The sequence below is a fragment of the Drosophila miranda genome, chromosome XL, assembly GCF_003369915.1.
Source record: "Drosophila miranda strain MSH22 chromosome XL, D.miranda_PacBio2.1, whole genome shotgun sequence".
Classification (NCBI taxonomy): Eukaryota; Metazoa; Arthropoda; class Insecta; order Diptera; family Drosophilidae; genus Drosophila; species Drosophila miranda.
In genome coordinates, this window is record NC_046673.1 from 13,595,949 (window position 1) to 13,622,616 (window position 26,668).

The 26,668-nt window shown below is 41.7% G+C and overlaps 4 protein-coding genes across 6 annotated transcripts; 1 reads left to right on the forward strand and 3 right to left on the reverse strand.

The window, feature by feature from the left end:
- Positions 1-685: 685 nt before the first annotated feature.
- LOC108160122 (mucin-2-like) lies at positions 686-14,489 on the reverse strand. The gene is made up of 3 exons (XM_017293918.2): positions 1,312-14,489; positions 1,250-1,252; positions 686-1,184 (listed from the first exon to the last, which is right to left on the reverse strand). The coding sequence occupies exons 1-3, from the start codon at positions 13,997-13,999 to the stop codon at positions 1,126-1,128; spliced, it is 12,750 nt and encodes a 4,249-aa protein (XP_017149407.2). The 5' UTR covers positions 14,000-14,489; the 3' UTR covers positions 686-1,125.
- Positions 14,490-14,859: 370 nt separating this feature from the next.
- Positions 14,860-17,334, reverse strand: LOC108156065. Of its 3 annotated transcripts, none has more exons than XM_017287351.2 (9): positions 17,261-17,334; positions 16,185-16,872; positions 16,006-16,114; positions 15,811-15,946; positions 15,595-15,739; positions 15,453-15,529; positions 15,260-15,375; positions 15,077-15,191; positions 14,860-15,008 (listed from the first exon to the last, which is right to left on the reverse strand). In XM_017287351.2, exons 2-9 carry the CDS (start codon positions 16,817-16,819, stop codon positions 14,911-14,913), a joined length of 1,431 nt encoding a protein of 476 aa, XP_017142840.1. In that variant the 5' UTR covers positions 16,820-16,872; positions 17,261-17,334; the 3' UTR covers positions 14,860-14,910. The 3 variants fall into 3 exon arrangements, with proteins under 3 accessions (XP_017142840.1, XP_017142848.1, XP_017142856.1); XM_017287359.2 differs by having other exon boundaries at positions 17,253-17,327; XM_017287367.2 differs by lacking the exon at positions 17,261-17,334 and adding an exon at positions 17,063-17,084.
- A 75-nt stretch (positions 17,335-17,409) lies between these two features.
- LOC108156087 (splicing factor U2AF 50 kDa subunit) lies at positions 17,410-19,688 on the forward strand. Its single transcript, XM_017287379.2, has 5 exons — positions 17,410-17,542; positions 18,099-18,668; positions 18,733-18,821; positions 18,899-19,021; positions 19,093-19,688. Exons 1-5 carry the CDS (start codon positions 17,530-17,532, stop codon positions 19,552-19,554), a joined length of 1,257 nt encoding a protein of 418 aa, XP_017142868.1. The 5' UTR covers positions 17,410-17,529; the 3' UTR covers positions 19,555-19,688.
- Positions 19,689-20,847: 1,159 nt separating this feature from the next.
- On the reverse strand, positions 20,848-26,408 carry LOC108156056 (1-phosphatidylinositol 4,5-bisphosphate phosphodiesterase gamma-1). The gene is made up of 4 exons (XM_017287340.2): positions 24,772-26,408; positions 24,185-24,701; positions 22,643-23,496; positions 20,848-22,579 (listed from the first exon to the last, which is right to left on the reverse strand). Exons 1-4 carry the CDS (start codon positions 26,080-26,082, stop codon positions 21,509-21,511), a joined length of 3,753 nt encoding a protein of 1,250 aa, XP_017142829.1. The 5' UTR covers positions 26,083-26,408; the 3' UTR covers positions 20,848-21,508.
- Between the last annotated feature and the right edge of the window lie 260 nt (positions 26,409-26,668).

The window sequence follows — 26,668 nt, forward strand, 5'->3', positions numbered from 1 at the left end:
TATCTTCAATATTGTTGCCACAGCATTCGTCTGACATATTACAGAAGTTTGGATACAAAATGTCGTTGCTCTAACTCTTATTGTCTTTGAGCACTATGCGCTCATAGGGACGGACTGACGGACGGACGGACAGACAGGGCTCAATCGACACGGCTATTGATGCTGATCAAGAATATATGTATATCCTTAATGGAAACGCTTCCTTCTGGACGTTACACACATCCATTTTCACCACAAATCTAATATACACCTATACTCATTTTGAGTATTGGGTATAATAATAATTATAAAATGATTATTCTTGATTATTTATTGATTATTTATTTTTTTTTATTTTTATTGAATAACTATTATTATAATTATTATTCTTGATTTTTATTGAATAATTATTATTTTTTTGTATCAAAACATTTAATATATAATTATTATTCTTGATTCTTATTGAATAATTATTATTTTTGATTTTTATCAAATAATTATTACTATAATTATTCTTGATTCTTATTGAATAATTATTATTTTTGATTTTTATTGACTAATTATTATTCTGGATTTTTATTGAACAATTATTATTTTTGATTTTTATTGAATAATTCTTTATTTTTATTTTTATTGAATAATTATTATTTTTGATTTTTATTGTATAATTATTATTCTTGATTTTTATTGAATAATGATTATTTTTTATTTTTAATGAGTAATTATTATTTTGGATTCTTATTGTTTAATTATTATTTTTGATTTGTATCGTTGCCGAGTTTCCGGCCAAAGAGTTACCAGTTTTGTTAGGGGTAAGCATTTGATAGCAAGGTAGCATTTACCATTCTTAATTGTCGCAAACGCAACATTATACATTTCTTGCAAGCGCTGAGAAAAACCAAGCTAATTTCGACCACAAAAAGGATTTGTGGAAATTATGAAAACATAAAAACAATTAAAATGGACCAGCGGAAATCACTTTTGTGTATTTCATAGACAAACAACCAACATATTTGTGCGACAAAAATGTATGTTGATAATGGAGTTAATGACTTGCCTTACACTTATCATTTAATTTTAACAAAAATATCACTAATTTAAATTGCGTATCAAGTCAGAATATAGTCGCAACCATAACCTAAAATTTTACAAGATACTGCAACGTTTGTGAACCATGAACCTTCTGTTTTTTTTTTGACATTGCGCTGAAATTATACAGAACAGAAAATACAAGAACAAGACGAGAAGCAGTATCTGTTTATGTACGTACGTTCTGAAAAGAAAATTAATTCAAAATTAAAATATTTTCAAGAATTTCATTAAGCTACGTACTATGTTTATATTTCACATCATAACATATCCTGAGTGGTGGTCTAACTTTATATCTGCTTTTTGTTCCATAAGTTTTCTGGGTTTGGATGGTACTTGCCAATTCCGGTGATACTTCATCGGATTTCATATCGGGCCCCCAGGTGTGGCCACTCACTGGTAGTGATCCCCCAGGTTGGCCAGAAGAATCCGGTTCCAAACTTCTTTCTTTCGCAGTACTGAGTATATCGCTTAAATCGGAGGTACCAATTTGGCCATCTTCTGGTGGTTCGATCGAAGTAAATGGAAGAACTGAACTTTCAGGAGATGCGAATGAATCTACTGAAGGATCGGGTTCCGTACTTTTCTCTTCAGAAGTACTGAGTAAACTAATTAAATCAGACGTATGAATTCCTACTTCTGTCGAGTCCACCGAAACAAGATGTGATATCCCTGTTTGGCCATCTTCTGGTAGTTCGATCGTAGTAAATGGAAGCTCTGAACTTTTCAGAGAAGCGAATGAATCTACTGAATGATCGGGTTCCGTACTTTTCTCTTCAGATGTACTGAGTAAACTAATTAAATCAGACGTATGAATTCCTACTTCTGTCGAGTCCACTGAAACGAGATGTGATACCCCTGTTTGGCCATCTTCTGGTGGTTCGATCGAAGTGAATGGAAGAACTGAACTTTCAGGAGATACGAATGAATATACTGAAGGATCGGGTTCCGTACTTTTCTCTTCAGAAGTACTGAGTAAACTAATAAAATCAGACGTATGAATTCCTACTTCTGTCGAGTCCACTGAAACTAGATGTGATATCCCTGTTTGGCCATCTTCTGGTAGTTCGATCGTAGTAAATGGAAGCTCTGAACTTTTCAGAGAAGCGAATGAATCTACTGAATGATCGGGTTCCGTACTTTTCTCTTCAGGTGTACTGAGTAAACTAATTAAATCAGACGTATGAATTCCTACTTCTGTCGAGTCCACTGAAACGAGATGTGATACCCCTGTTTGGCCATCTTCTGGTGGTTCGATCGAAGTGAATGGAAGAACTGAACTTTCAGGAGATGCGAATGAATATACTGAAGGATCGGGGTCCGTACTTTTCTCTTCAGAGGTACTGAGTAAACTAATAAAATCAGACGTATGAATTCCTACTTCTGTCGAGTCCACTGAAACAAGATGTGATATACCTGTTTGGCCATCTTCTGGTGGTTCGATCGAAGTAAATGGAAGAACTGAACTTTCAGGAGATGCGAATGAATCTACTGAAGGATCGGGTTCCGTACTTTTCTCTTCAGAAGTACTGAGTAAACTAATTAAATCAGACGTATGAATTCCTAATTCTGTCGAGTCCACTGAAACAAGATGTGATATCCCTGTTTGGCCAACTTCTGGTGGTTCGATCGAAGTGAATGGAAGAACTGAACTTTCAGGAGATGCGAATGTATATACTGAAGGATCGGGTTCCGTACTTTTCTCTTCAGATGTACTGAGTAAACTAATTAAATCAGACGTATGAATTCCTACTTCTGTCGAGTCCACTGAAACAAGATGTGATATCCCTGTTTGGCCATCTTCTGGTGGTTCGATCGAAGTGAATGGAAGAACTGAACTTTCAGGAGATGCGAATGAATATTCTGAAGGATCGGATTCCGTACTTTGCTCTTCAGAAGTACTGAGTAAACTAATTAAATCGGACGTAAGAACTCCTATTTCTGTCGAGTCCACTGAAACAAGATGTGATATCCCTGTTTGGCCATCTTCTGGTGGTTCGATAGTAGTGAATGGTAGAATTGAACTTTCAGGAGATGCGAGTGAATCTACTGAATGATCCGGATCCATACTTTTCTCTTCAGAAGTACTAAGTAAACTAATTAAATCAGACGTATGAATTCCTACTTCTGTCGAGTCCACTGAAACAAGATGTGATATACCTGTTTGGCCATCTTCTGGTGGTTCGATCGAAGTAAATGGAAGAACTGAACTTTCAGGAGATGCGAATGAATCTACTGAAGGATCGGGTTCCGTACTTTTCTCTTCAGAAGTACTGAGTAAACTAATTAAATCAGACGTATGAATTCCTAATTCTGTCGAGTCCACTGAAACAAGATGTGATATCCCTGTTTGGCCAACTTCTGGTGGTTCGATCGAAGTGAATGGAAGAACTGAACTTTCAGGAGATGCGAATGTATATACTGAAGGATCGGGTTCCGTACTTTTCTCTTCAGATGTACTGAGTAAACTAATTAAATCAGACGTATGAATTCCTACTTCTGTCGAGTCCACTGAAACAAGATGTGATATCCCTGCCTGGCCATCTTCTGGTGGTTCGATCGAAATGAATGGAAGAACTGAACTTTCAGGAGATGCGAATGAATATTCTGAAGAATCGAGTTCCGTACTTTGCTCTTCAGAAGTACTGAGTAAACTAATTAAATCAGACGTATGAATTCCTACTTCTGTCGAGTCCACTGAAACAAGATGTGATATCCCTGTTTGGCCATCTTCTGGTGGTTCGATAGTAGTGAATGGTAGAATTGAACTTTCAGGAGATGCGAGTGAATCTACTGAATGATCCGGATCCATACTTTTCTCTTCAGAAGTACTAAGTAAACTAATTAAATCAGACGTATGAATTCCTACTTCTGTCGAGTCCACTGAAACAAGATGTGACATCCCTGTTTGGCCATCTTCTGGTGGTTCGATCGTAGTGAATGGAAGAACTGAACTTTCAGGAGATGCGAGTGAATCTTCTGAAGGATCCGGATCCGTACTTTTCTCTTCAGAAGTACTGAGAAAACTAATTAAATCAGACGTATGAATTCCTACCTCTGTCGAGTCCACTGAAACAAGATGTGATACCCCTGTTTGGCCAACTTCTGGTGGTTCGATCGAAGTGATTGGAGGAACTGAACTTTCAGGAGATGCGAATAAATCTAATGAAGGATCCGGCTCCGTATATTTTTCTTCAGAAGTAGTGGGTAAATGAATTAAATCGGACGTAAAATCTTCTCTTTCTGTAAAGTGCACTGAGATTGGGGGTGATACCTCTGTTTGGCCACCTTCTGGTGCTTCGATCGTGGTGAATGGAGACGCTGCACTTTTATGAGATGAGAGTGACTCTACTGAAGGACCCGGTTCCGTACTTTTCTCTTTAGATGTACTGAGTAAACTAATAAAATCAGACGTATGAATTCCTACTTCTGTCGAGTCCACTGAAACAAAATGTGATACCCCTGCCTGGCCATCTTCTGGTGGTTCGATCGTAGTGAATGGAAGAGCTGAACTTTCAGGAGATGCGAATGAATCTTCTGAAGGATCCGGTTCCGAATGTTTTTCTTCAGAAGTAGTGGGTAACTGAATTAAATCGGAAGTAGGAACTCCTCTTTCTGTAGAGTCCACTGAGATTTGGGGTGATACTTCTGTTTGGCCACCTCCTGGTGGTTCGATCGTGGTGAATGGAAGCGCTGAAATTGTAGAAGATGCGAGAGACTCTACTGAAGCATCCGGTTCCGTACGTTTTTCTTCAGAAGTACTAAGAAAATGAATTAAATCGGACGTGAGAATTCCTCTTTCTGTCGAGTCGACTGAGACTGGTGGTGATAGTTCGGTTTGGCCACCTTCTGGTGGTTCGATCGTGGTGAATGGAAGCGCAGAACTCTTAAGAGATACGAGTGACTCTACTGAAACATCCGTTTCCGTACGTTTTTCTTCAGGAGTACTGAGTGTATGAATTAAATCGGACGTAAGAAATCCTCTTTCTGTCGAGTCGACTGAGACTGGTGGTGATATTTCTGTTTGGCCACCTTCTGGTAGTTCGATCGTGGTAAATGGAAGCGCTGAACTTTTAAGAGATGCGAGTGACTCTACTGAAGCATCCGGCTCCGTATGTTTTTCTTCAGGAGTACTGAGTGTATGAACTAAATCGGACGTGAGAATTCCTGTTTCTGTCGAGTCGACTGAGACTGGTGGTGATACTTCTGTTTGGCCACCTTCTGGTGGTTCGATCGTGGTAAATGGAAGCGCTGAACTTTTAAGAGATGCGAGTGACTCTACTGAAGCATCCGGCTCCGTATGTTTTTCTTCAGGAGTACTGAGTGTATCAATTAAATTGGATGTAAGAATTCCTCTTTCTGTCGAGTCGACTGAGACTGGTGGTGATATTTCTGTTTGGCCACCTTCTGGTAGTTCGATCGTGGTAAATGGAAGCGCTGAACTTTTAAGAGATGCGAGTGACTCTACTGAAGCATCCGGCTCCGTATGTTTTTCTTCAGGAGTACTGAGTGTATGAACTAAATCGGACGTGAGAATTCCTCTTTCTGTCGAGTCGACTGAGACTGGTGGTGATACTTCTGTTTGGCCACCTTCTGGTGGTTCGATCGTGGTAAATGGAAGCGCTGAACTTTTAAGAGATGCGAGTGACTCTACTGAAGCATCCGGCTCCGTATGTTTTTCTTCAGGAGTACTGAGTGTATCAATTAAATTGGATGTAAGAATTCCTCTTTCTGTCGAGTCGACTGAGACTGGTGGTGATACTTCTGTTTGGCCACCTTCTGGTGGTTCGATCGTGGTGAATGGAAGCGCTGAACTTTTTAGAGATGCGAGTGACTCTACTGAAGCATCCGGCTCCGTATGTTTTTCTTCAGGAGTACTGAGTGTATGAACTAAATCGGACGTGAGAATTCCTCTTTCTGTCGAGTCGACTGAGACTGGTGGTGATACTTCTGTTTGGCCACCTTCTGGTGGTTCGATCGTGGTAAATGGAAGCGCTGAACTTTTAAGAGATGCGAGTGACTCTACTGAAGCATCCGGCTCCGTATGTTTTTCTTCAGGAGTACTGAGTGTATCAATTAAATTGGATGTAAGAAATCCTCTTTCTGTCGAGTCGACTGAGACTGGTGGTGATATTTCTGTTTGGCCACCTTCTGGTAGTTCGATCGTGGTAAATGGAAGCGCTGAACTTTTAAGAGATGCGAGTGACTCTACTGAAGCATCCGGCTCCGTATGTTTTTCTTCAGGAGTACTGAGTGTATGAACTAAATCGGACGTGAGAATTCCTCTTTCTGTCGAGTCGACTGAGACTGGTGGTGATACTTCTGTTTGGCCACCTTCTGGTGGTTCGATCGTGGTAAATGGAAGCGCTGAACTTTTAAGAGATGCGAGTGACTCTACTGAAGCATCCGGCTCCGTATGTTTTTCTTCAGGAGTACTGAGTGTATCAATTAAATTGGATGTAAGAATTCCTCTTTCTGTCGAGTCGACTGAGACTGGTGGTGACATTTCTGTTTGGCCACCTTCTGGTAGTTCGATCGTGGTAAATGGAAGCGCTGAACTTTTAAGAGATGCGAGTGACTCTACTGAAGCATCCGGCTCCGTACGTTTTTCTTCAGGAGTACTGAGTGTATGAACTAAATCGGACGTGAGAATTCCTCTTTTTGTCGAGTCGACTGAGACTGGTGGTGATACTTCTGTTTGGCCACCTTCTGGTGGTTCGATCGTGGTAAATGGAAGCGCTGAACTTTTTAGAGATGCGAGTGACTCTACTGAAGCATCCGGCTCCGTATGTTTTTCTTCAGGAGTACTGAGTGTATCAATTAAATTGGATGTAAGAATTCCTCTTTCTGTCGAGTCGACTGAGACTGGTGGTGATACTTCTGTTTGGCCACCTTCTGGTGGTTCGATCGTGGTGAATGGAAGCGCTGAACTTTTTAGAGATGCGAGTGACTCTACTGAAGCATCCGGCTCCGTATGTTTTTCTTCAGGAGTACTGAGTGTATCAATTAAATTGGATGTAAGAATTTCTCTTTCTGTCGAGTCGACTGTGACTGTTGGTGATACTTCTGTTTGGCCACCTTCGGGTGGTTCGGTCGTGGTGAATGGAAGCGCAGAACTTTTAAGAGATGCGAGTGACTGTACTGAAGCATCCGGCTCAGTACGTTTTTCTTCAGGAGTACTGAGTGTATGAATTAAATCGGACGTGAGAATTCCTCTTTCTGTCGAGTCGCCTGAGACCTGTGGTGATACTTCTGTTTGGGCGCCTTCTGGTGGTTCGATCGTGGTGAATGGAAGCGCTGAACTTTTTAGAGATGCGAGTGACTCTACTGAAGCATCCGGCTCCGTATGTTGCTCTTCAGAAGTAGTGAGTAATTGAGTTGTATCGGACGTCAGAAGTCCTTTTTCTGTCGAGTCCGCTGAGGCTGTTGGTGGTCCCTCTAGTTGACCACCTTCTGGTGGCTCACTCGTAGTATATGGTGGTACTGAACTTCTAAGAGAAGCGAAAGACTGTACTGAGGACTCCAGTTCCGTAAGATTTTCTTCAGGAGTACTGAGTGTATCAATTAAATTGGATGTAAGAATTTCTCTTTCTGTCGAGTCGACTGAGACTGGTGGTGATACTTCTGTTTGGCCACCTTCGGGTGGTTCGGTCGTGGTGAATGGAAGCGCTGAACTTTTAAGAGATGCGAGTGACTCTACTGAAGCATCCGGTTCCGTACGTTTTTCTTCAGGAGTACTGAGTGTATGAATTAAATCGGACGTGAGAATTCCTCTTTTTGTCGAGTCGGCTGAGACTTTGGGTGATACTTCTGTTTGGGCGCCTTCTGGTTGTTCGATCGTATTGAATGGAAACGCTGAACTCTTAAGAGATGCGAGTGACTCTACTGAAGCATCCGGCTCCGTACGTTTTTCTTCAGGAGTACTGAGTGTTTGAATTAAATCGGACGTGAGAATTCCTCTTTCTGTCGAGTCGCCTGAGACCTGTGGTGATACTTCTGTTTGGCCACCTTCTGGTGGTTCGATCGTGGTGAATGGAAGCGCTGAACTTTTTAGAGATGCGAGTGACTCTACTGAAGCATCCGGCTCCGTATGTTGCTCTTCAGAAGTAGTGAGTAATTGAGTTGTATCGGACGTCAGAAGTCCTTTTTCTGTCGAGTCCGCTGAGGCTGTTGGTGGTCCCTCTAGTTGACCACCTTCTGGTGGCTCACTCGTAGTATATGGTGGTACTGAACTTCTAAGAGAAGCGAAAGACTCTACAGAGGACTCCAGTTCCGTAAGATTTTCTACAGGAGTACTGAGTGTATCAATTAAATTGGATGTAAGAATTTCTCTTTCTGTCGAGTCGACTGAGACTGGTGGTGATACTTCTGTTTGGCCACCTTCGGGTGGTTCGGTCGTGGTGAATGGAAGCGCTGAACTTTTAAGAGATGCGAGTGACTCTACTGAAGCATCCGGCTCCGTACGTTTTTCTTCAGGAGTACTGAGTGTATGAATTAAATCGGACGTGAGAATTCCTCTTTCTGTCGAGTCGCCTGAGACCTGTGGTGATACTTCTGTTTGGCCACCTTCTGGTGGTTCGATCGTGGTGAATGGAAGCGCTGAACTTTTAAGAGATGCGAGTGACTCTACTGAAGCATCCGGCTCCGTATGTTGCTCTTCAGAAGTAGTGAGTAATTGAGTTGTATCGGACGTCAGAAGTCCTTTTTTTGTCGAGTCCGCTGAGGCTGTTGGTGGTCCCTCTAGTTGACCACCTTCTGGTGGCTCACTCTTAGTATATGGTGGTACTGAACTTCTAAGAGAAGCGAAAGACTCTACAGAGGACTCCAGTTCCGTAAGATTTTCTACAGGAGTACTGAGTGTATCAATTAAATTGGATGTAAGAATTTCTCTTTCTGTCGAGTCGACTGAGACTGGTGGTGATACTTCTGTTTGGCCACCTTCGGGTGGTTCGGTCGTGGTGAATGGAAGCGCTGAACTTTTAAGAGATGCGAGTGACTCTACTGAAGCATCCGGCTCCGTACGTTTTTCTTCAGGAGTACTGAGTGTATGAATTAAATCGGACGTGAGAATTCCTCTTTTTGTCAAGTCGGCTGAGACTTTGGGTGATATTTCTGTTTGGCCACCTTCTGGTGGTTCGATCGTGGTGAATGGAAGCGCTGAACTTTTAAGAGATGCGAGTGACTCTACTGAAGCATCCGGCTCCGTACGTTTTTCTTCAGGAGTACTGAGTGTATGAATTAAATCGGACGTGAGAATTCCTCTTTCTGTCGAGTCCGCTGAGACTGTTGGTGGTCCCTCTAGTTGACCACCTTCTGGTGGCTCAGTCGTAGTATATGGTAGTACTGAACTTTTAAGAGAAGCGAAGGACTCTACTGAGGACTCCAGTTCCGTAAGATTTTCTTCAGGAGTACTGAGTTTATGAACTAAATCGGACGTGAGAGTTCCTCTTTCTGTCGAGTCGACTGAGACTGGTTGTGATACTTCTGTTTGGCCACCTTCTGGTGGTTCGATCCTATTGAATGGAAGCGCTGAGCTTTTAAGAGATGCGAGTGACTCTACTGAAGCATCGGGATCCGTACGTTTTTCTTCAGGAGTACTGAGTGTATGAATTAAATCGGACGTGAGAATTCCTCTTTCTGTCAAGTCGGCTGAGACTGGTTGTGATACTTCTGTTTGGCCACCTTCTGGTGGTTCGATCCTATTGAATGGAAGCGCTGAGCTTTTAAGAGATGCGAGTGACTCTACTGAAGCATCCGGCTCCGTACGTTTTTCTTCAGGAGTACTGAGTGTATGAATTAAATCGGACGTGAGAATTCCTCTTTCTGTCGAGTCCGCTGAGACTGTTGGTGGTCCCTCTAGTTGACCACCTTCTGGTGGCTCAGTCGTAGTATATGGTAGTACTGAACTTTTAAGAGAAGCGAAGGACTCTACTGAGGACTCCAGTTCCGTAAGATTTTCTTCAGGAGTACTGAGTTTATGAACTAAATCGGACGTGAGAGTTCCTCTTTCTGTCGAGTCGACTGAGACTGGTTGTGATACTTCTGTTTGGCCACCTTCTGGTGGTTCGATCCTATTGAATGGAAGCGCTGAGCTTTTAAGAAATTCGAGTGACTCTACTGAAGCATCGGGATCCGTACGTTTTTCTTCAGGAGTACTGAGTGTATGAATTAAATCGGACGTGAGAATTCCTCTTTCTGTCAAGTCGGCTGAGACTGGTTGTGATACTTCTGTTTGGCCACCTTCTGGTATTTCGATCGTGGTGAATGGAAGCGCTGAACTTTTTAGAGATGCGAGTGACTCTACTGAAGCATCCGGCTCCGTATGTTGCTCTTCAGACGTAGTGAGTAATTGAGTTGTATCGGACGTCAGAATACCTTTTTCTGTCGAGTCCGCTGAGGCTGTTGGTGGTCCCTCTAGTTGACCACCTTCTGGTGGCTCAGTCGTAGTATATGGTGGTACTGAACTTCTAAGAGAAGCGAAAGACTCTACTGAGGACTCCAGTTCCGTAAGATCTTCTTCAGGAGTACTGAGTGTATGAATTAAATCGGACGTGAGAATTCCTCTTTCTGTCGAGTCGACTGAGACTGGTTGTGATACTTCTGTTTGGCCACCTTCTGGTGGTTCGATCCTATTTAATGGAAGCGCTGAGCTTTTAAGAAATTCGAGTGACTCTACTGAAGCATCGGGATCCGTACGTTTTTCTTCAGGAGTACTGAGTGTATGAATTAAATCGGACGTGAGAATTCCTCTTTCTGTCAAGTCGGCTGAGACTGGTTGTGATACTTCTGTTTGGCCACCTTCTGGTGGTTCGATCCTATTGAATGGAAGCGCTGAACTTTTAAGAAATTCGAGTGACTCTACTGAAGCATCGGGATCCGTACGTTTTTCTTCAGGAGTACTGAGTGTATGAATTAAATCGGACGTGAGAATTCCTCTTTCTGTCAAGTCGGCTGAGACTGGTTGTGATACTTCTGTTTGGCCACCTTCTGGTATTTCGATCGTGGTGAATGGAAGCGCTGAACTTTTTAGAGATGCGAGTGACTCTACTGAAGCATCCGGCTCCGTATGTTGCTCTTCAGACGTAGTGAGTAATTGAGTTGTATCGGACGTCAGAATACCTTTTTCTGTCGAGTCCGCTGAGGCTGTTGGTGGTCCCTCTAGTTGACCACCTTCTGGTGGCTCAGTCGTAGTATATGGTGGTACTGAACTTCTAAGAGAAGCGAAAGACTCTACTGAGGACTCCAGTTCCGTAAGATCTTCTTCAGGAGTACTGAGTGTATGAATTAAATCGGACGTGAGAATTCCTCTTTCTGTCGAGTCGACTGAGACTGGTTGTGATACTTCTGTTTGGCCACCTTCTGGTGGTTCGATCCTATTTAATGGAAGCGCTGAGCTTTTAAGAAATTCGAGTGACTCTACTGAAGCATCGGGATCCGTACGTTTTTCTTCAGGAGTACTGAGTGTATGAATTAAATCGGACGTGAGAATTCCTCTTTCTGTCAAGTCGGCTGAGACTGGTTGTGATACTTCTGTTTGGCCACCTTCTGGTGGTTCGATCCTTTTGAATGGAAGCGCTGAACTTTTAAGAAATTCGAGTGACTCTACTGAAGCATCGGGATCCGTACGTTTTTCTTCAGGAGTACTGAGTGTATGAATTAAATCGGACGTGAGAATTCCTCTTTCTGTCAAGTCGGCTGAGACTGGTTGTGATACTTCTGTTTGGCCACCTTCTGGTGGTTCGATCCTATTGAATGGAAGCGCTGAGCTTTTAAGAGATGCGAGTGACTCTACTGAAGCATCCGGCTCCGTACGTTTTTCTTCAGGAGTACTGAGTGTATGAATTAAATCGGACGTGAGAATTCCTCTTTCTGTCGAGTCCGCTGAGACTGTTGGTGGTCCCTCTAGTTGACCACCTTCTGGTGGCTCAGTCGTAGTATATGGTAGTACTGAACTTTTAAGAGAAGCGAAGGACTCTACTGAGGACTCCAGTTCCGTAAGATTTTCTTCAGGAGTACTGAGTTTATGAACTAAATCGGACGTGAGAGTTCCTCTTTCTGTCGAGTCGACTGAGACTGGTTGTGATACTTCTGTTTGGCCACCTTCTGGTGGTTCGATCCTATTGAATGGAAGCGCTGAGCTTTTAAGAGATGCGAGTGACTCTACTGAAGCATCCGGCTCCGTACGTTTTTCTTCAGGAGTACTGAGTGTATGAATTAAATCGGACGTGAGAATTCCTCTTTCTGTCGAGTCGCCTGAGACCTGTGGTGATACTTCTGTTTGGCCACCTTCTGGTGGTTCGATCGTGGTGAATGGAAGCGCTGAACTTTTTAGAGATGCGAGTGACTCTACTGAAGCATCCGGCTCCGTATGTTGCTCTTCAGACGTAGTGAGTAATTGAGTTGTATCGGACGTCAGAATACCTTTTTCTGTCGAGTCCGCTGAGGCTGTTGGTGGTCCCTCTAGTTGACCACCTTCTGGTTGCTCAGTCGTAGTATATGGTGGTACTGAACTTCTAAGAGAAGCGAAAGACTCTACTGAGGACTCCAGTTCCGTAAGATCTTCTTCAGGAGTACTGAGTGTATGAATTAAATCGGACGTGAGAATTCCTCTTTCTGTCCAGTCGCCTGAGACCTGTGGTGATACTTCTGTTTGGCCACCTCCTGGTGGCTCGGTCGTAGTGAATGGAAACGCTGAACTTTTAAGAGATACGAGTGACTCTACTGAAGCATCCGGTTCCGTGCGTGTTTTTTCAGAAGTACTGAGTAAATGAGCTAAATCGTTCATTGAGACTGGTTTTGTTTCTTCTGTTTGGCCACTTCCTGGTGGTCCGCTACCAATGAATGGTAGCGCAGAGGATTTTTCTGAAGTTTTGTTTATCGATGGTATGAATGAAGGAGTGCTAGGAAGGCGTATTGATGAAGGTATTATTGTCTGTGTTGTGGATATGGGTTTTTTATTTGTATTTTCAGAGTACTCGATTATAGTACTCATCCATATCGAAGCCGTGGATGATGCATTCTCAGTAGACTCTGTGATATTTGGAACTGATTGTGAACGGGGTGTTGAGGTCAATGCTTTTTTTGGTGATACTTCTTCGTCCCCAGCCCGAAAGAACTGTCCCGAATAACGTGATATTCGGGGCATTATAATTGGTTTGGTCCCCGAACTTTCCAATCTTTTGGTTGACGATGATATAGGCAGGGCTTCTGGCAATTGCAATGATTTTTTGTTATTTTTGTTTCTGGTTTCTGGTGTACGTTCTTCGTCCATTGATGATGTGAAAGTTGAAAAGCTTTTTGGTTCTGTCATTGATTTAAAGTTATCTGTAGCATATACTGGTTGAGTTTGTAAATTAGGTAACGGTATTTTTATATAATCTGGTGGTAAGCGACCTGCCCAAATCGACCTCCTAACCGATGACGATAGTTTGTTCAAAGGTAAGGTGAGCAAACTACTTCTAAGGGTGGATGGAGGCTTGCCCACGTTTAAATTTTGGAATTTCTGCGTGTAAAATTTCTTAGTCGATGATGTTTTTCTCAGGTGACCCTGATCAGCAGGAGGTCCAGTTACTGAATAAATGCTGCTAACTTTTGTTCTAAGCAGTAGTTTTAGTGCATTTGAAACAGTCTGAGAAACTTTTTCAATTTTTAATCTTAGTCCTAGCCTCGCTGATGAAAAAAGTGGAGCTTGGAATTCTGCTTTTGATGAAAATACAGTCTTTGATATAGTTGTGTAGACTATATTACCGGGCGATTTCAAATATAGAGGAAGCAGATGTTTTGTGCATGATAAACTCAATGTTGACCTTTTGTTGGCATGTCCTTCAGGGGTCCTTAAATTCCCCTGAAAAGTCTTTGTTGGCATGGGATATTTTCCTTTATGGCCAACTGATTTCATCTTGGTCCTATTGAAAAATCGTTTTCCTGGCATCCTCTAAAAACAAGTGTTTTTCAATGAAAATATTTATTTACTTACAACTTTAAGCTTTCTTTGGCATGCTTATTTGTTTATTATTTATGAAGCACTTAATAATTATCAGGTTTCGCACTCTCGCAAACCTTGTTGATAATCATTAAAACTATTATGAACTAATTAAAATGTTGATAATCATTAAAACTATTATGAACTAATTAAAATTCCCAATTAACGAATAGACACAAAATCATTCCACACATTACTAAACAGAAACTGTAAAAAATAATATTAAAACAACATTTAAATATAAGCAAAAAAAAAGGAATTATAATATTATGAAATGTAGAATATTGATTTGATTTTATTTTGATCGAAATTAAATTTTATATTGTAATTTTTTTTTTAATCTTTTACTACCAGAATTTATACAGCGTTTGTTTTAAATTCAATTTAAAATTTCAATATTTCTTTTAAAAATTAATTTTCGGCATATTCGCGCTAGAATTACGCTTAATTTAGTTCACTGAACCAAAATTTGTTATATATGTATATGGCACTATGGCATATTCCAACGAATATCTATTTTACATCAGTCGCAGTAAGAATTTTGAATTGTTTTAGCCTTAACTGGCTTTAGTTTTACTCACATAATCATTAACTATCGGGGATTTAAGCTTTTCAATAGAACCTAGTGCAAATTTGATGTCGCGAAAACATAATAGTAAAACAATTAACACGAATATGAAAATGTGCATATTTCAATATAAATACAAGATCCGGATAGCTACTAAGCAATGGCATTAAAATTTATGGCAAATTTAAGGCGTATGGAATGCATTTCCTACGCTTTAGCACTGTTTAAATTGAGTAATTGGTTTAATTGGTGTGTAATGAGATGAAATAAGATTCAAGTTTTTTTCTATTTGTCACACTCGAATTTTAAATACAGCAACATTTATTTTATAATGTTTATGCAGCAGAAATGTCTTCGCTGGGAGTGCAACGTCCTCGATTTTAAGACAGTCTGTAAGAAATTTAACACACATTATTAGCCCTTAACGGGATCCAAATAAGTATGTGTTCACCTCTTACCAATTTCGTGTAGTTCCTTTCGTAACCATTTAAGGCACACTTCTAGCGGGAAAAACAAAAGTTTTCGACGAAAAAACTCAAAGATCGCCAGAGTTGCATGTGTAAGGGACTTTAACTATAGTTCATAAAATATAAAAAATTAAATAATGATCTCCGAATGGATTAATAAACATAGATACTTACAAAGGCAAAAACCACATAGTACACAAGGGTAGTGGGAAAAAGAAACAAAATTGCTGAGAAAAATATTGTGGCAAGGTATAGCTGTCGATCCATATAATTATGAGCTTCAATACGGCCTGTAATGAAACATATGTAAATAAATTGAGATCTGAACATCTTTGTACCAATCTTTGTATATTTTTAGTAGACCTACCTTTTAATATATTATATCGGTTCCCACGAACCACTTGCCAAAGTACGGATAATCCTTTCTTTTCCACTTTATATAGACTTCAAAGAGAGATCAAGATCCATTATATGTAAGTTAAGGCTTAATTTATTCAATCTGGACTTACACTTTGGTGTAAATATGGAAACAATGCGAATGCAATGAAACAATTGATATTAAATCTGCGAGTAAAGCTATCTGGAATGTAAACCCCAGGCATCCAAATACTCCAATGGCCAGGAAAACTTGCCGTACTATTGGTTCAATCAAATCTATCAAATTGAATATGAATGAGTATTAAATATGCATTTAAATTTTTATTAATTTATATATTAAAACGTACCCAAAAACATGGACCACAATTGAATATGATATTTAAAACAATCGAGGAAGAAATTATTTAAATGTATATTCAATTTAAGACCAATAGGACTTCCTTCTAAAACATTCAACAGGCTGTATAGCTGGTTGATAATACCCTAAAATAATGGTAAATGGATAATTGCTATATGAGTGCTGCATTTCTCGACCAACTTACATGGGAAATTTGTATAAGGAAATCGCCCGGTGGGGTAACTAATGAAAACATTATCACCATCAAAAGTATACCCAATACTCGATCTAATACAATATTTTTCATCCTATTACTATAACGAAACAAAAAAAATGTATAGAAAAACAATAAAAATAAAAAGTCATGTAAAAAATTATTCTTACCCTTTATGACAGGTTGATTGCCATTCTTTAAAGTGCTTATAAACAGTCGTGTGGCCCATTATGTTATTAATGAAAACATTTTCGGCAGTATATTTAAACAACTGTATGGGCGCATCGGCTACAAGAAGTAACAGGTGAAGACCACTCTTGAGTGCCCTGTTTTTGGGCTTATGAACTGCAACTTCGGACTGGGCCAAGCGAAAGAGCTCCAGAAAATCACAATCGCTGCCACCGCTTCCCGATGGTTGATCCAGTGTAATCTCATCATTGACAAACAATTCTTGCACTTTTTTCTTGTGATATAGAATTATTTTGATTTGTTTGAGGTGTTCTGGGGTGATTCCTATGTATCCCAGTGAAATGTTTGGCTCCTTTTTGTCGTAAGTAAAACATATGCGCATATCGAGTTGGTGGTAGATGTTCGGTTTTTCTGCGCAGGTATTACTGCACAGGATAGAGCCGAGGAAACGCAAATTGCTGATTGTCCCATGCTCCATCGATGCTGTGTTGAAGTCGAAGTCGACAGCATCTACGACATAGTATACGACGTCCTCGTTTATTTGTACTTGTCCGTACAAATTAGTTGGTTGTTTGAGGGTGAAGTAATCGATGGGCAAGTATATTTTGATGCTCATTTTGCAATGGAATTAAATAAACACTGGACCAAACATCAGTAAAGTAAAAACCACTAGAAATAAAGAAACAACAAACAAGCCGGCAACTGGTTATATATTCTCTGAGCTACTGAGAAGGTGACGAAATGTACATATGCTTTCAACTGCGAATAGTTGATTGACGTCACAAACACAAGCATAAGAAGATTGAATGAAAACAAAAGGTAAAATCGATTAATCTTTATTATTAAATTGGTCGCTTACCTGACCCTACACATGTTTATGGTTTTACAGATAATTATAATCGCAAAATAGGCTTTGAATTAATATAAAATATGAGTTTACAAAATACTTAAGCGTTTGAGTACATCCGAAAAATGTAATGTAATTTAATATCACCTAATTTCCATCCATTGGTAGGCTCTTTTAATTAAAATAAGCTAGAATAATTTACCTTCTCACCTTATTTTGTATTGACACCATTGACAATTTCCCACCGCCGAAATAGTAGTTCGTTTGGCGATAACTCTGAAAAGGCACCCCTGCGATAGTTACAACGTTTCATTCCACTGTTCTGCTATATTCACGTGTTCTGTTTTATTTCGTTTCTCTTGATATATTTTTTGTGTTAATGTACCCCTTCCGACGGGATACATTTTTCGTCGGCATTAATAAATATTAAAACTAGTTTTTGTTTAAATAGCAATTTATTTTTTTGCATCAATTCGAAAATGGGCTATGATGGTAAGTTCGCATTGCAAAACAACAGAACATATCCGCGCACAAACTGTATTTTCGATGCGTAAGTGTACACAAATAAAGTGTACGTACATATGCACATACAGTGAAAAAACTACAAATATTGTGCAAATCGTACAAAATTTCGCATTTCATCTGTATTGAAGCATTTCATATTATGGTATATTGAACAAAATGTTGCCGCAGAGTGAAAATGTAATGCATTTCATGTACATTTTTGCATTATCATTTTGACCGGTGTACACATACATATGTATGTGTGTACGCATACATATGCACATAACAATTGCAAACTATTTGTTGCCTTTAGCTAAGATTTTGTGATATTTTTGGTAGTCTTGAGTCAAGATATCTAAAGAGTTGAGCAAATATTCCTAGTCATGTTTTGTGTTTATAAATTCACATACCGCATTTAAAATGCAGGCATAAACACATGCAGACATACGTACGAAACTTTTAGAAAATATTTTGCATCGAAACTGCATTGTTACTATGATAATGAGTGGGTTTTTTCGGTTTTGTTTCTTATATTTTTTTGTAGATCGTGAACGTGACCGTGACCGCGATCGCCGTCGCCATCGTTCACGCTCTCGTGACCGCCATCGCGAGCGTTCCAGGGACCATCGTCATCACCGCAATTCGCGTCGTAAGCCATCTCTCTACTGGGATGTGCCGCCACCAGGATTTGAGCACATTACTCCGATGCAGTACAAAGCAATGCAGGCCTCCGGACAGATACCGGCCAGCGTTGTCCCAGACACTCCTCAGACAGCCGTGCCCGTTGTCGGTTCAACCATAACCCGCCAGGCGCGTCGCTTGTACGTCGGCAACATTCCGTTTGGCGTCACCGAGGAGGAAATGATGGAGTTCTTTAATCAGCAAATGCATTTAGTTGGCCTGGCCCAAGCAGCCGGCAGTCCAGTACTTGCTTGCCAAATAAATTTGGACAAAAATTTCGCTTTCCTTGAGTTTCGTTCAATAGACGAGACCACTCAAGCAATGGCTTTTGATGGCATCAATTTAAAAGGGCAAAGCCTGAAGATTAGGCGGCCGCATGATTACCAGCCTATGCCGGGCATAACAGATACTCCGGCCATTAAACCCGCTGTTGGTGAGTTCCTCTCTAAACCCATAAAATTGTAACTTTTTAATTGCAACTTGAAACATTTTCACAGTTTCCAGTGGAGTTATCTCGACGGTGGTACCAGACTCGCCCCACAAAATATTTATTGGCGGTCTGCCCAACTATTTAAATGACGATCAGGTTAGTAAGAATATATAGTATGGATATATACGAATTTCAACAATAATTACACTTGCTTGTACACGTTCCTATTTAAGGTTAAGGAACTGTTGCTCTCATTTGGAAAGCTACGTGCATTTAACCTTGTTAAAGACGCTGCTACTGGCTTATCAAAAGGGTACGCTTTCTGTGAATATGTAGACCTAAGCATCACCGACCAGGTAAGAAACAATCTACTGTGTATTATATTTCTATCGAAATCTATATGAAATTTGTGTCGCATTCTTTATAGTCGATTGCTGGCTTAAATGGTATGCAACTGGGCGACAAGAAACTTATCGTACAACGTGCCAGCGTTGGGGCCAAGAACGCTCAGAATGCCTCAAACTCTAGTCAGTCCGTTATGCTGCAGGTGCCAGGACTGTCGACGGTCGTTAGTAGTGGTCCACCCACAGAGGTGCTTTGTCTGCTTAATATGGTCACTCCCGACGAGCTGCGCGATGAAGAAGAATACGAAGATATACTGGAGGACATCAAGGAGGAGTGTACAAAGTATGGTGTGGTGCGAAGTGTCGAAATACCGCGGCCCATCGAGGGCGTTGAGGTACCCGGATGTGGCAAAGTTTTTGTCGAATTCAATTCGGTCCTCGATTGTCAAAAGGCACAACAGGCCCTTACCGGACGCAAGTTCAGCGATCGCGTCGTTGTTACTTCATACTTTGATCCTGACAAATACCATAGACGCGAATTTTAGATAAAAACTACAAAAAAAAACAAACAAAAAAACTAACACTAAATCATATTTCTCACATTCACCGATGTTCAATAAAATTACACATAATAAACAACAACAATGTATGACCCGACGTGTGTCTCACTAAAAAAAAAGTGTTTTGTTTTTCTCTTTTTGTATTTACTTTGGGACTGTTGGCCCGATTTTGTGGTACAGGCCCAGCCATGGCCCAGGGTTGGCCATGTTAAAGGGACAGACAGGATTCTCTCGGACAATAGAAGAGCAATAAGAGAGCATAGGCTGGACCGAAGGAAAGAATGTTAAAGAGTTGGTACGCTTGATAAGAGATCGATTTATGCTGCCCTGGGTCGGAGGCCAATAGCTGAACAGTGACGTGACTACACAAGAACAGACCACGGTGCACACACCAACCTCACAGAAGGAAGGACAGATGCAGTCCGCCAAGTGAAGGGGGAAAGAGGGGCCATTATTCGGTCCTGAATTAAACCTATGTATGCATCTGTGGACTCACAAAAAATGCGAAAGCATTCCAACGTTGAGGGGATATCTCACAGGCTATTATTACCTGTGAAGTATAACCTCAAGAAACCCTGCTTCCCTGCCCTGCAGATTTAGATTTAAACTTTAATCTCACAGAGGAAATACAAAAATAATATATTTCATGAAATAGAAAGAGATTGTCGGGTCGGTTTTTACTGCAATGAAACTGAGGGAAAAATAGTGGAAACAGCGGTGGTGGGAAACTGTACCCAGAAGTAGTCTATGATATAATTATGAACATAGAAATAGTGTACATGGATATTCATCGTATTTCTTATAGAGGTATTGCACTTGACTATTGTTATCCTGGATTGTACCAGAATCTGATGGCAATATAATGTACATAGGAATGGAATCTATCATAAGTGGAATGGAATTCATACAGCTCTCAAAATATCCATAATCTTTTCTTTCTAAGTATATGTATAAGAGTCCATTGGTTAGGCAAAGGGCTGAACATTCTTGCCCAAATCTTGCTAATAACTTGATCTTTTTAATACAAAATTAATATGTTTCCTAAAAGATTGGCTAATTATTATATGCGTAATATTATTTTAAGCTTTAACCACTTTTTGTAAGGTTTTCCTCCAAATATTAAAGTAAACCAAGGATGCAGCGATAGTTTTATGTAGTTATAAAGAATGTGGAAGCTCCATTTGAAGCTTGGCACGATGCCCCAAATGGAAATCGGTACTTAGCCAATCGTAAAGAATATATATTAATTTATCAGATAAAAATGCCATGGAAAAGATCTTAAAACAGCTGTCAAATGAAAATGTATTTGAAATTGATGACTAATGACTATCCAATATGTTTAAATATTGATATTATTAATGTTTTTAAAAGTTACGTGCCATTAAGTTACGATGGAAGTCGCTTGTAAAGTTAAGGCCCATCTAACGCCGGTTAATCTTTATTTGGCATTAAAAAATTGTAAAACATTAAACAGTATAGGTAAAGGTTTCGTTTGGTTTGTACGGGTACACCGTAGGTATATGTATATGTTTCTGATATGATATGATATGATATGCATATGAGACATTCGTTAACCAGTTAAAAAATAGACATACGACATAGAAACAGAGAGGCGAAAATGGTACATAGACAATAACTTAAAGTACAACTAGAAAATACTTGAAAAATGCTTGACTAAAACACAGATAAATGTAGATCTATCTATGGTTTTAGTATGTGGTAAGTAGACATAGAATAAAATATATTGCACGGGGTCTGCCGCTTTAGAAATATGTGGGAGAGTGGAAAAGGCTCCTACTCTTTCATTAAATGCTTGAATGCTTGAAATTTCAAATGGGTTTTGTTCCAGAACTTATCAAATGGAATGCCCTTTAAGTTTTGTTCAGTTGTGGTGCGTGTGTTTCAGATACTTTTGGGGTACTTCAGGAGGACTCTATGGCTAAGTGGAAGTGATATTTGTTATCTTTATGTTGACCAGCAATGAGGATAGTTCTAGTTCCTCGCTGAATTTGTTCCTCAAGATTACACTGCGATAGCCCTGGCGCACACAGGTCAATGGATAGCAGGCCTGCGCTATGAAATGTGTCTCCGCAAACATATCCTCGTCCTGGACTTCGAACCGGAGGATCGCAAACTGTGGATTGCGTACGGTAAACTCGCAGGCCTCATTCCACACCGGATTGAAGCCATTCTCATTGACTTTGGTGCGATATTTGATCCCAGTATCGAAGCTGGCGCCCATGATTTCCACCACGATTTGTGGATTATTGGATTTACCGCCGCGAAACAGATGCCGTGCCGCTATCAGGCGTATGCTGACACGCACTTCATTGAGGCCATCGGACAGCGGGTTGTTTGGATTGAAACTTTCGGCCTTCATGAACGACGGCTTCAGTATATAGCCACATTGGCCATTATTCCGGAACTTGGCCTGATTCAGTTGCATGGCCTTGTCGCCCGTCTGATAGTTGAGGGCTATCATCTGAGATCCAATATTCCAGAAAGGCACGGGATTGAAGTTCGACGAGTCGAGGCGCTGCCCCTTGGGATACACCCGACTGATTTGGTTTCGATGATACGAGAGAAAGAGCTGCGTATTCTGTTGGAAGAACTGCTTTTCGGCCTTCGTTTCGGGAAAACTGGACATCTCCTGGAAAATCCAGGAGTGCTCACGAAATGGTACACTCCGGAAATATATTATCAGATCGGACATTTCCTTGGCCACGCGCGCCGTGCGCTCTTTTTTGCGCCGCTCAGTGGCCAGTTGACTAGCGATTAAGGCCGCCTCCTGGATGGCCTTTATCCATTCGTAGGCCGTCTCCTGATTGTCAAACCCGATCACAAACGGATTTTGCATCGTTGGTGTTTGTATCTGCAGCTTGAATATGATGCCAGGCTCATTTGATTCGAAGAGCGAGGCCACGGCCCCATAGATCTCAATCGAATCGGTGCGGCCGTCGGTGCCCTCCTCATTCACCGAATTGTAATCCTCTGTGGCGGCATCAATCACCTAAACAGGAGGGGCAATGTATATATATATTTAAATTAACCATTAATCCATTTAGCTCCTCACCTTTACATAATTGGCTGGCAAATGCTTCTTTATCATGCCGCCATAGTCCCCTATCCACCACATGGTGTTGTTTCTTTGGACATTCGTGATGATGGCATGCTTGGGAAAGGACAGCTCATCCGGTTTGTTGGCCTTGTAGCTGTACAGAGCCTTGCAGGTGACATGCTCTTCCAGATTGGAGCCCATATAATTCGAAGCTCCGTTGCCATCGTTGCTGTGATCTGTGCCCTGCTGTGCATTCTCCGCCAGTGCCTGTCGCAGCAGATCCTGGGACACAGGATGGCAGAGCTTCACATTGCGATACAACGGATTTCTCGTATAATAATGGATGAGCGACACCAACGACTCAAACTGCATCGTATCGATGGCATACAGTCGTCCCTCTTGGATAATCCGACAGTGTTTGATCTTTCGATTGATCGTGAACGAAATGACAAAAGCATTGATGCTCTGCACCGAGGGGCGTACCAAAAACGAACCAATGTCCAGCTTGAACAGTCCCTGCTCGGCCTGCTCCTTGGTGGTGTTTGGATGGAACCAGTCCTGGTCCTCATGCTTCTTCGGCTGTGGCACTGGCTCTTTAAGTATTATCGAAAACTCCGAGCTGCGCAGCATATTCTTGCGATAGTAAACAATCAGCGAATACAGCGAATCGAATATGAAATTCTCGACCAAATAGTAGCGAATGGAGCCGTTCTCGTGCTTCAATTTGATGCGACAGTGATTCGGTCGATTCCGACGCCAAAACGAGAGGCTATAGTCGCCCACAAATGTGGCCGATTCGCGCACCAAAAATGTTCCATCACCAAGATGTTTATACTTTTGCAGCAGGTCGTCGGCTTCTTTGCGGCCACCTGGAACAACAACGAAATTGTAATGCAATCATCATCATTTAATGGAATGGGAAAATATTATTTTAAAATTATTTACAGGTGAGAGAAAATGAATAGCAAATTATATGGTGAAACCAGTTGAAACCGGTTCTAATACACTACTTATACGCGTTGCTCGGGTAGTGTATGTGTAATATTATTACTATTATCTTTTTATCCAATGAAAAATATTTTAACACATTCCCATAAATCCCTCTATCTATACTTTTCCATTAACGAATCACCATCCATTCGTATTCCATTGTATCTCTCTTGCTCTTCCAGCCAACGAGTTACCATCTGGCCGTTACTCCGCCAGTAGAGTATTGGAGAGAGAATCTAATATACCCCATATACATACTCTTTGAGTACTTTGCGAACAAAGGGCAGACGGTACATTATGGGGCACTTTTTAAAGTGGATATCCCGTATCGGAACGCAGATATGGGATAACAGATAGGCAGATACGAGAGCACAGATAGCAATAAATATGTCACTTGCATGGCCCGGCAGCTGTAATTATTAAGCAATCTTTATGGCAAAGCCCGTTCCGTCCCATAGATAATGGTTTGGTTTTGGTGATATCAATCGATCGATTGGCCGGACAGCGGTACCTGACCAGATACCAGATACCAGATACTAGCTCCTGTAGAGAATATGTTCTGTTTACCTTCCAATTTGCCATGAAACCAGTTTTCACCAAAATGCAGCTCATCGTTGGCCGAGGTATCCTTCTGTTTTTGTTGCATTGTGTTGTTCAAAGAACAGGACGTCGACAGACCGAAGTCGTCATCTTCTGAGTTGCCATTGCGATGTGATTCGCTGATTTCAGAGGTGTAGATGAGCTCTTGTTGGGTCAACACAAACTGATAGAGATTCCAGGACTTGTCCACGGGATCCTTGAAGTACAGCAGCCCCTCTTTGAATACCTTGCGCATATTTTCACCCTCATTTTCGCCACCGCCACCGCTCAACGATGATCGATGGGTAAGCGATGAGCCGCCGCCGCCACCAGCAGCGGCGGCTGCTATGCCACCGTTACTTATGCCCACGCCGCTGAATGTCGTCTCATCGTATTGCGGCAGCTTCTTGTGCTTTAGAATTATCTTGCGGCGGAGCTGGTAGGGGGAGGGCAAATGCTGTTCGTTCCGATCACATGGCTGCGTGAGCAGCATATCGCCAAAGACCTAACGAAAAAAGAAAATGGGAAAACAATTAGCGAATGATTCACCCAAGGAATCATCAGCCATATTGTACCTCAATTAACGCCTGTGCCATATTTCGTTGCTGCTCTAAAGAGCAATTCTGTTCGATGGACAGAATGACGGGATACTCGGAGGTGGTGAAGGCATGATCCTTGATGGTCTTTACAACATCCATGAACTTGATTTTGGATGTCATTGTGTGACCATGGAATATGTAGGGTAAGTTATCGGGGCCATTCCAACAGTCGAGCTCAATGCAGCGACAGCCCATGCGCAGGGCCCGGGCATAGGCCTCGCACGATGATTCGCTGGAGAATTGATCGCCCGTCAGGTAGGTGTTGTGCGACGAGGCTATCCAGTATGAGGAGAGCGGCAGGTTCATGTCCATGAAGATGGCATCGTATTTGCTGTTCCACAGGTCGTTCTGCTTCGAGAAGAGGTAGTCGACGAACTCCGACAGCGTCAGATAGGGCTCCTGTACATCGCGCTCCACATCCTGCACAAAGTCACGTATGAAGCCGGATATGGACCCGGAATTGAGCTCGCCCACGTTCAGATCACGCTGTTCTGTTTCCAGAAAACGCTTCAGCTCTGTGGGACGCACTGTCTGCTGATCCTCCGAGTAGGGAAAGGCACTCGATGCGGCTGTTCCCCCACACAGAATGTTGGCGAAACTATGCGGCAGTAGGAGCTTCTGATAGAGACGCGAAAAGTCATCAAACTTGAGGTCATGCTTTCGTCGGACATCGTCGGTGAAGCACTCCATGAATTTGCTGGTGGTCATTTTGCAACTCACGCCGGCCAGGAACATCTTAAAGTCCTTGATGGTCACCTGCGTCTGGGATTGTTCCGACGATTTGGTCGAATGCGAATTGACATTCTCGATCTGATAGTATTCGCGTCGCAGCCAGCGATCGATCTGCAGCGGATACGAAGCGTTCACTGTGTCCTTAACCATATAACGGAGCCCACGCACCCAATTGTCCGCCTCGATCTCCGATAGGGCCACCACCGAGAAGCTCTTCAGCTTGAAGTGATTGCCATACAAGATGACAAAGCATTTGCTGTTCTCGTAGCGCTGGCAATCGTCGGCGAAGAGCCGGAACTCCTTCGAGTGCTTGCCCACACGTATCTCACGGATCTCGCGCAGCTGTATCGTACCCTCAAAGTCGGTCCGGGGCGTTTGGGCGGCCACTGTCGACCATAGCAGCTGACGCGTTTCCCTGATAAGCATTAGATGGCGACGATCGGGACGCCTTTGCTTGCCGTACAGCTTCGTCACAATTGTACCGCGCTCCAGCATGCCAATGGTCTGCTCCATTTCACCCAGCAGCGGGGCGTTCATTGCACTGAAGCAGCTCATCGTATCGTTGTTTTCTGTTTACTGCCACTGCTGCTTCTGCTTCCGAAATGTAAATCAGTTCTGCCACACGCACGTTTGCATTTACAATATGTATATGCACACACGGTCTCCGGACTCCGGATGTTTTTCCACAGCCTAAACCATACGACTATACGACTGGCTGACTTGCTGACTGGCTAAACGTTCACGTTTGTGCTGTGGGTGGTGGGTGGTCGCCCTTGGTGGCATTTGCAATTGCAAGTGCAAGTGCAATTGCCTACTTGTTGAATTTCATAAAAAATCACAAACTCTACACGGCTACTACACATTTGGTACACATTTGCTACATAATGGAAGGAAAAAGAGGGTGGTGACAACAGGCAACATGGCAAGGTAACGTAAAGTGTGTGACAAAGTGTGACCGCAGTGTTTTTATATATACCAATTCAGTATATTTGGCCCTTGTGGACACGAACAAAAACGACATTGTGGATAAAATACGAGCAACAAAGCTGAACGCTTCCAAATGTTGCTGGCCATGTTGACTGTTGCAAAGGCCCCTATATTAGACGCCTCAAATAATTTAATTCAATGGAAACCCCACTAA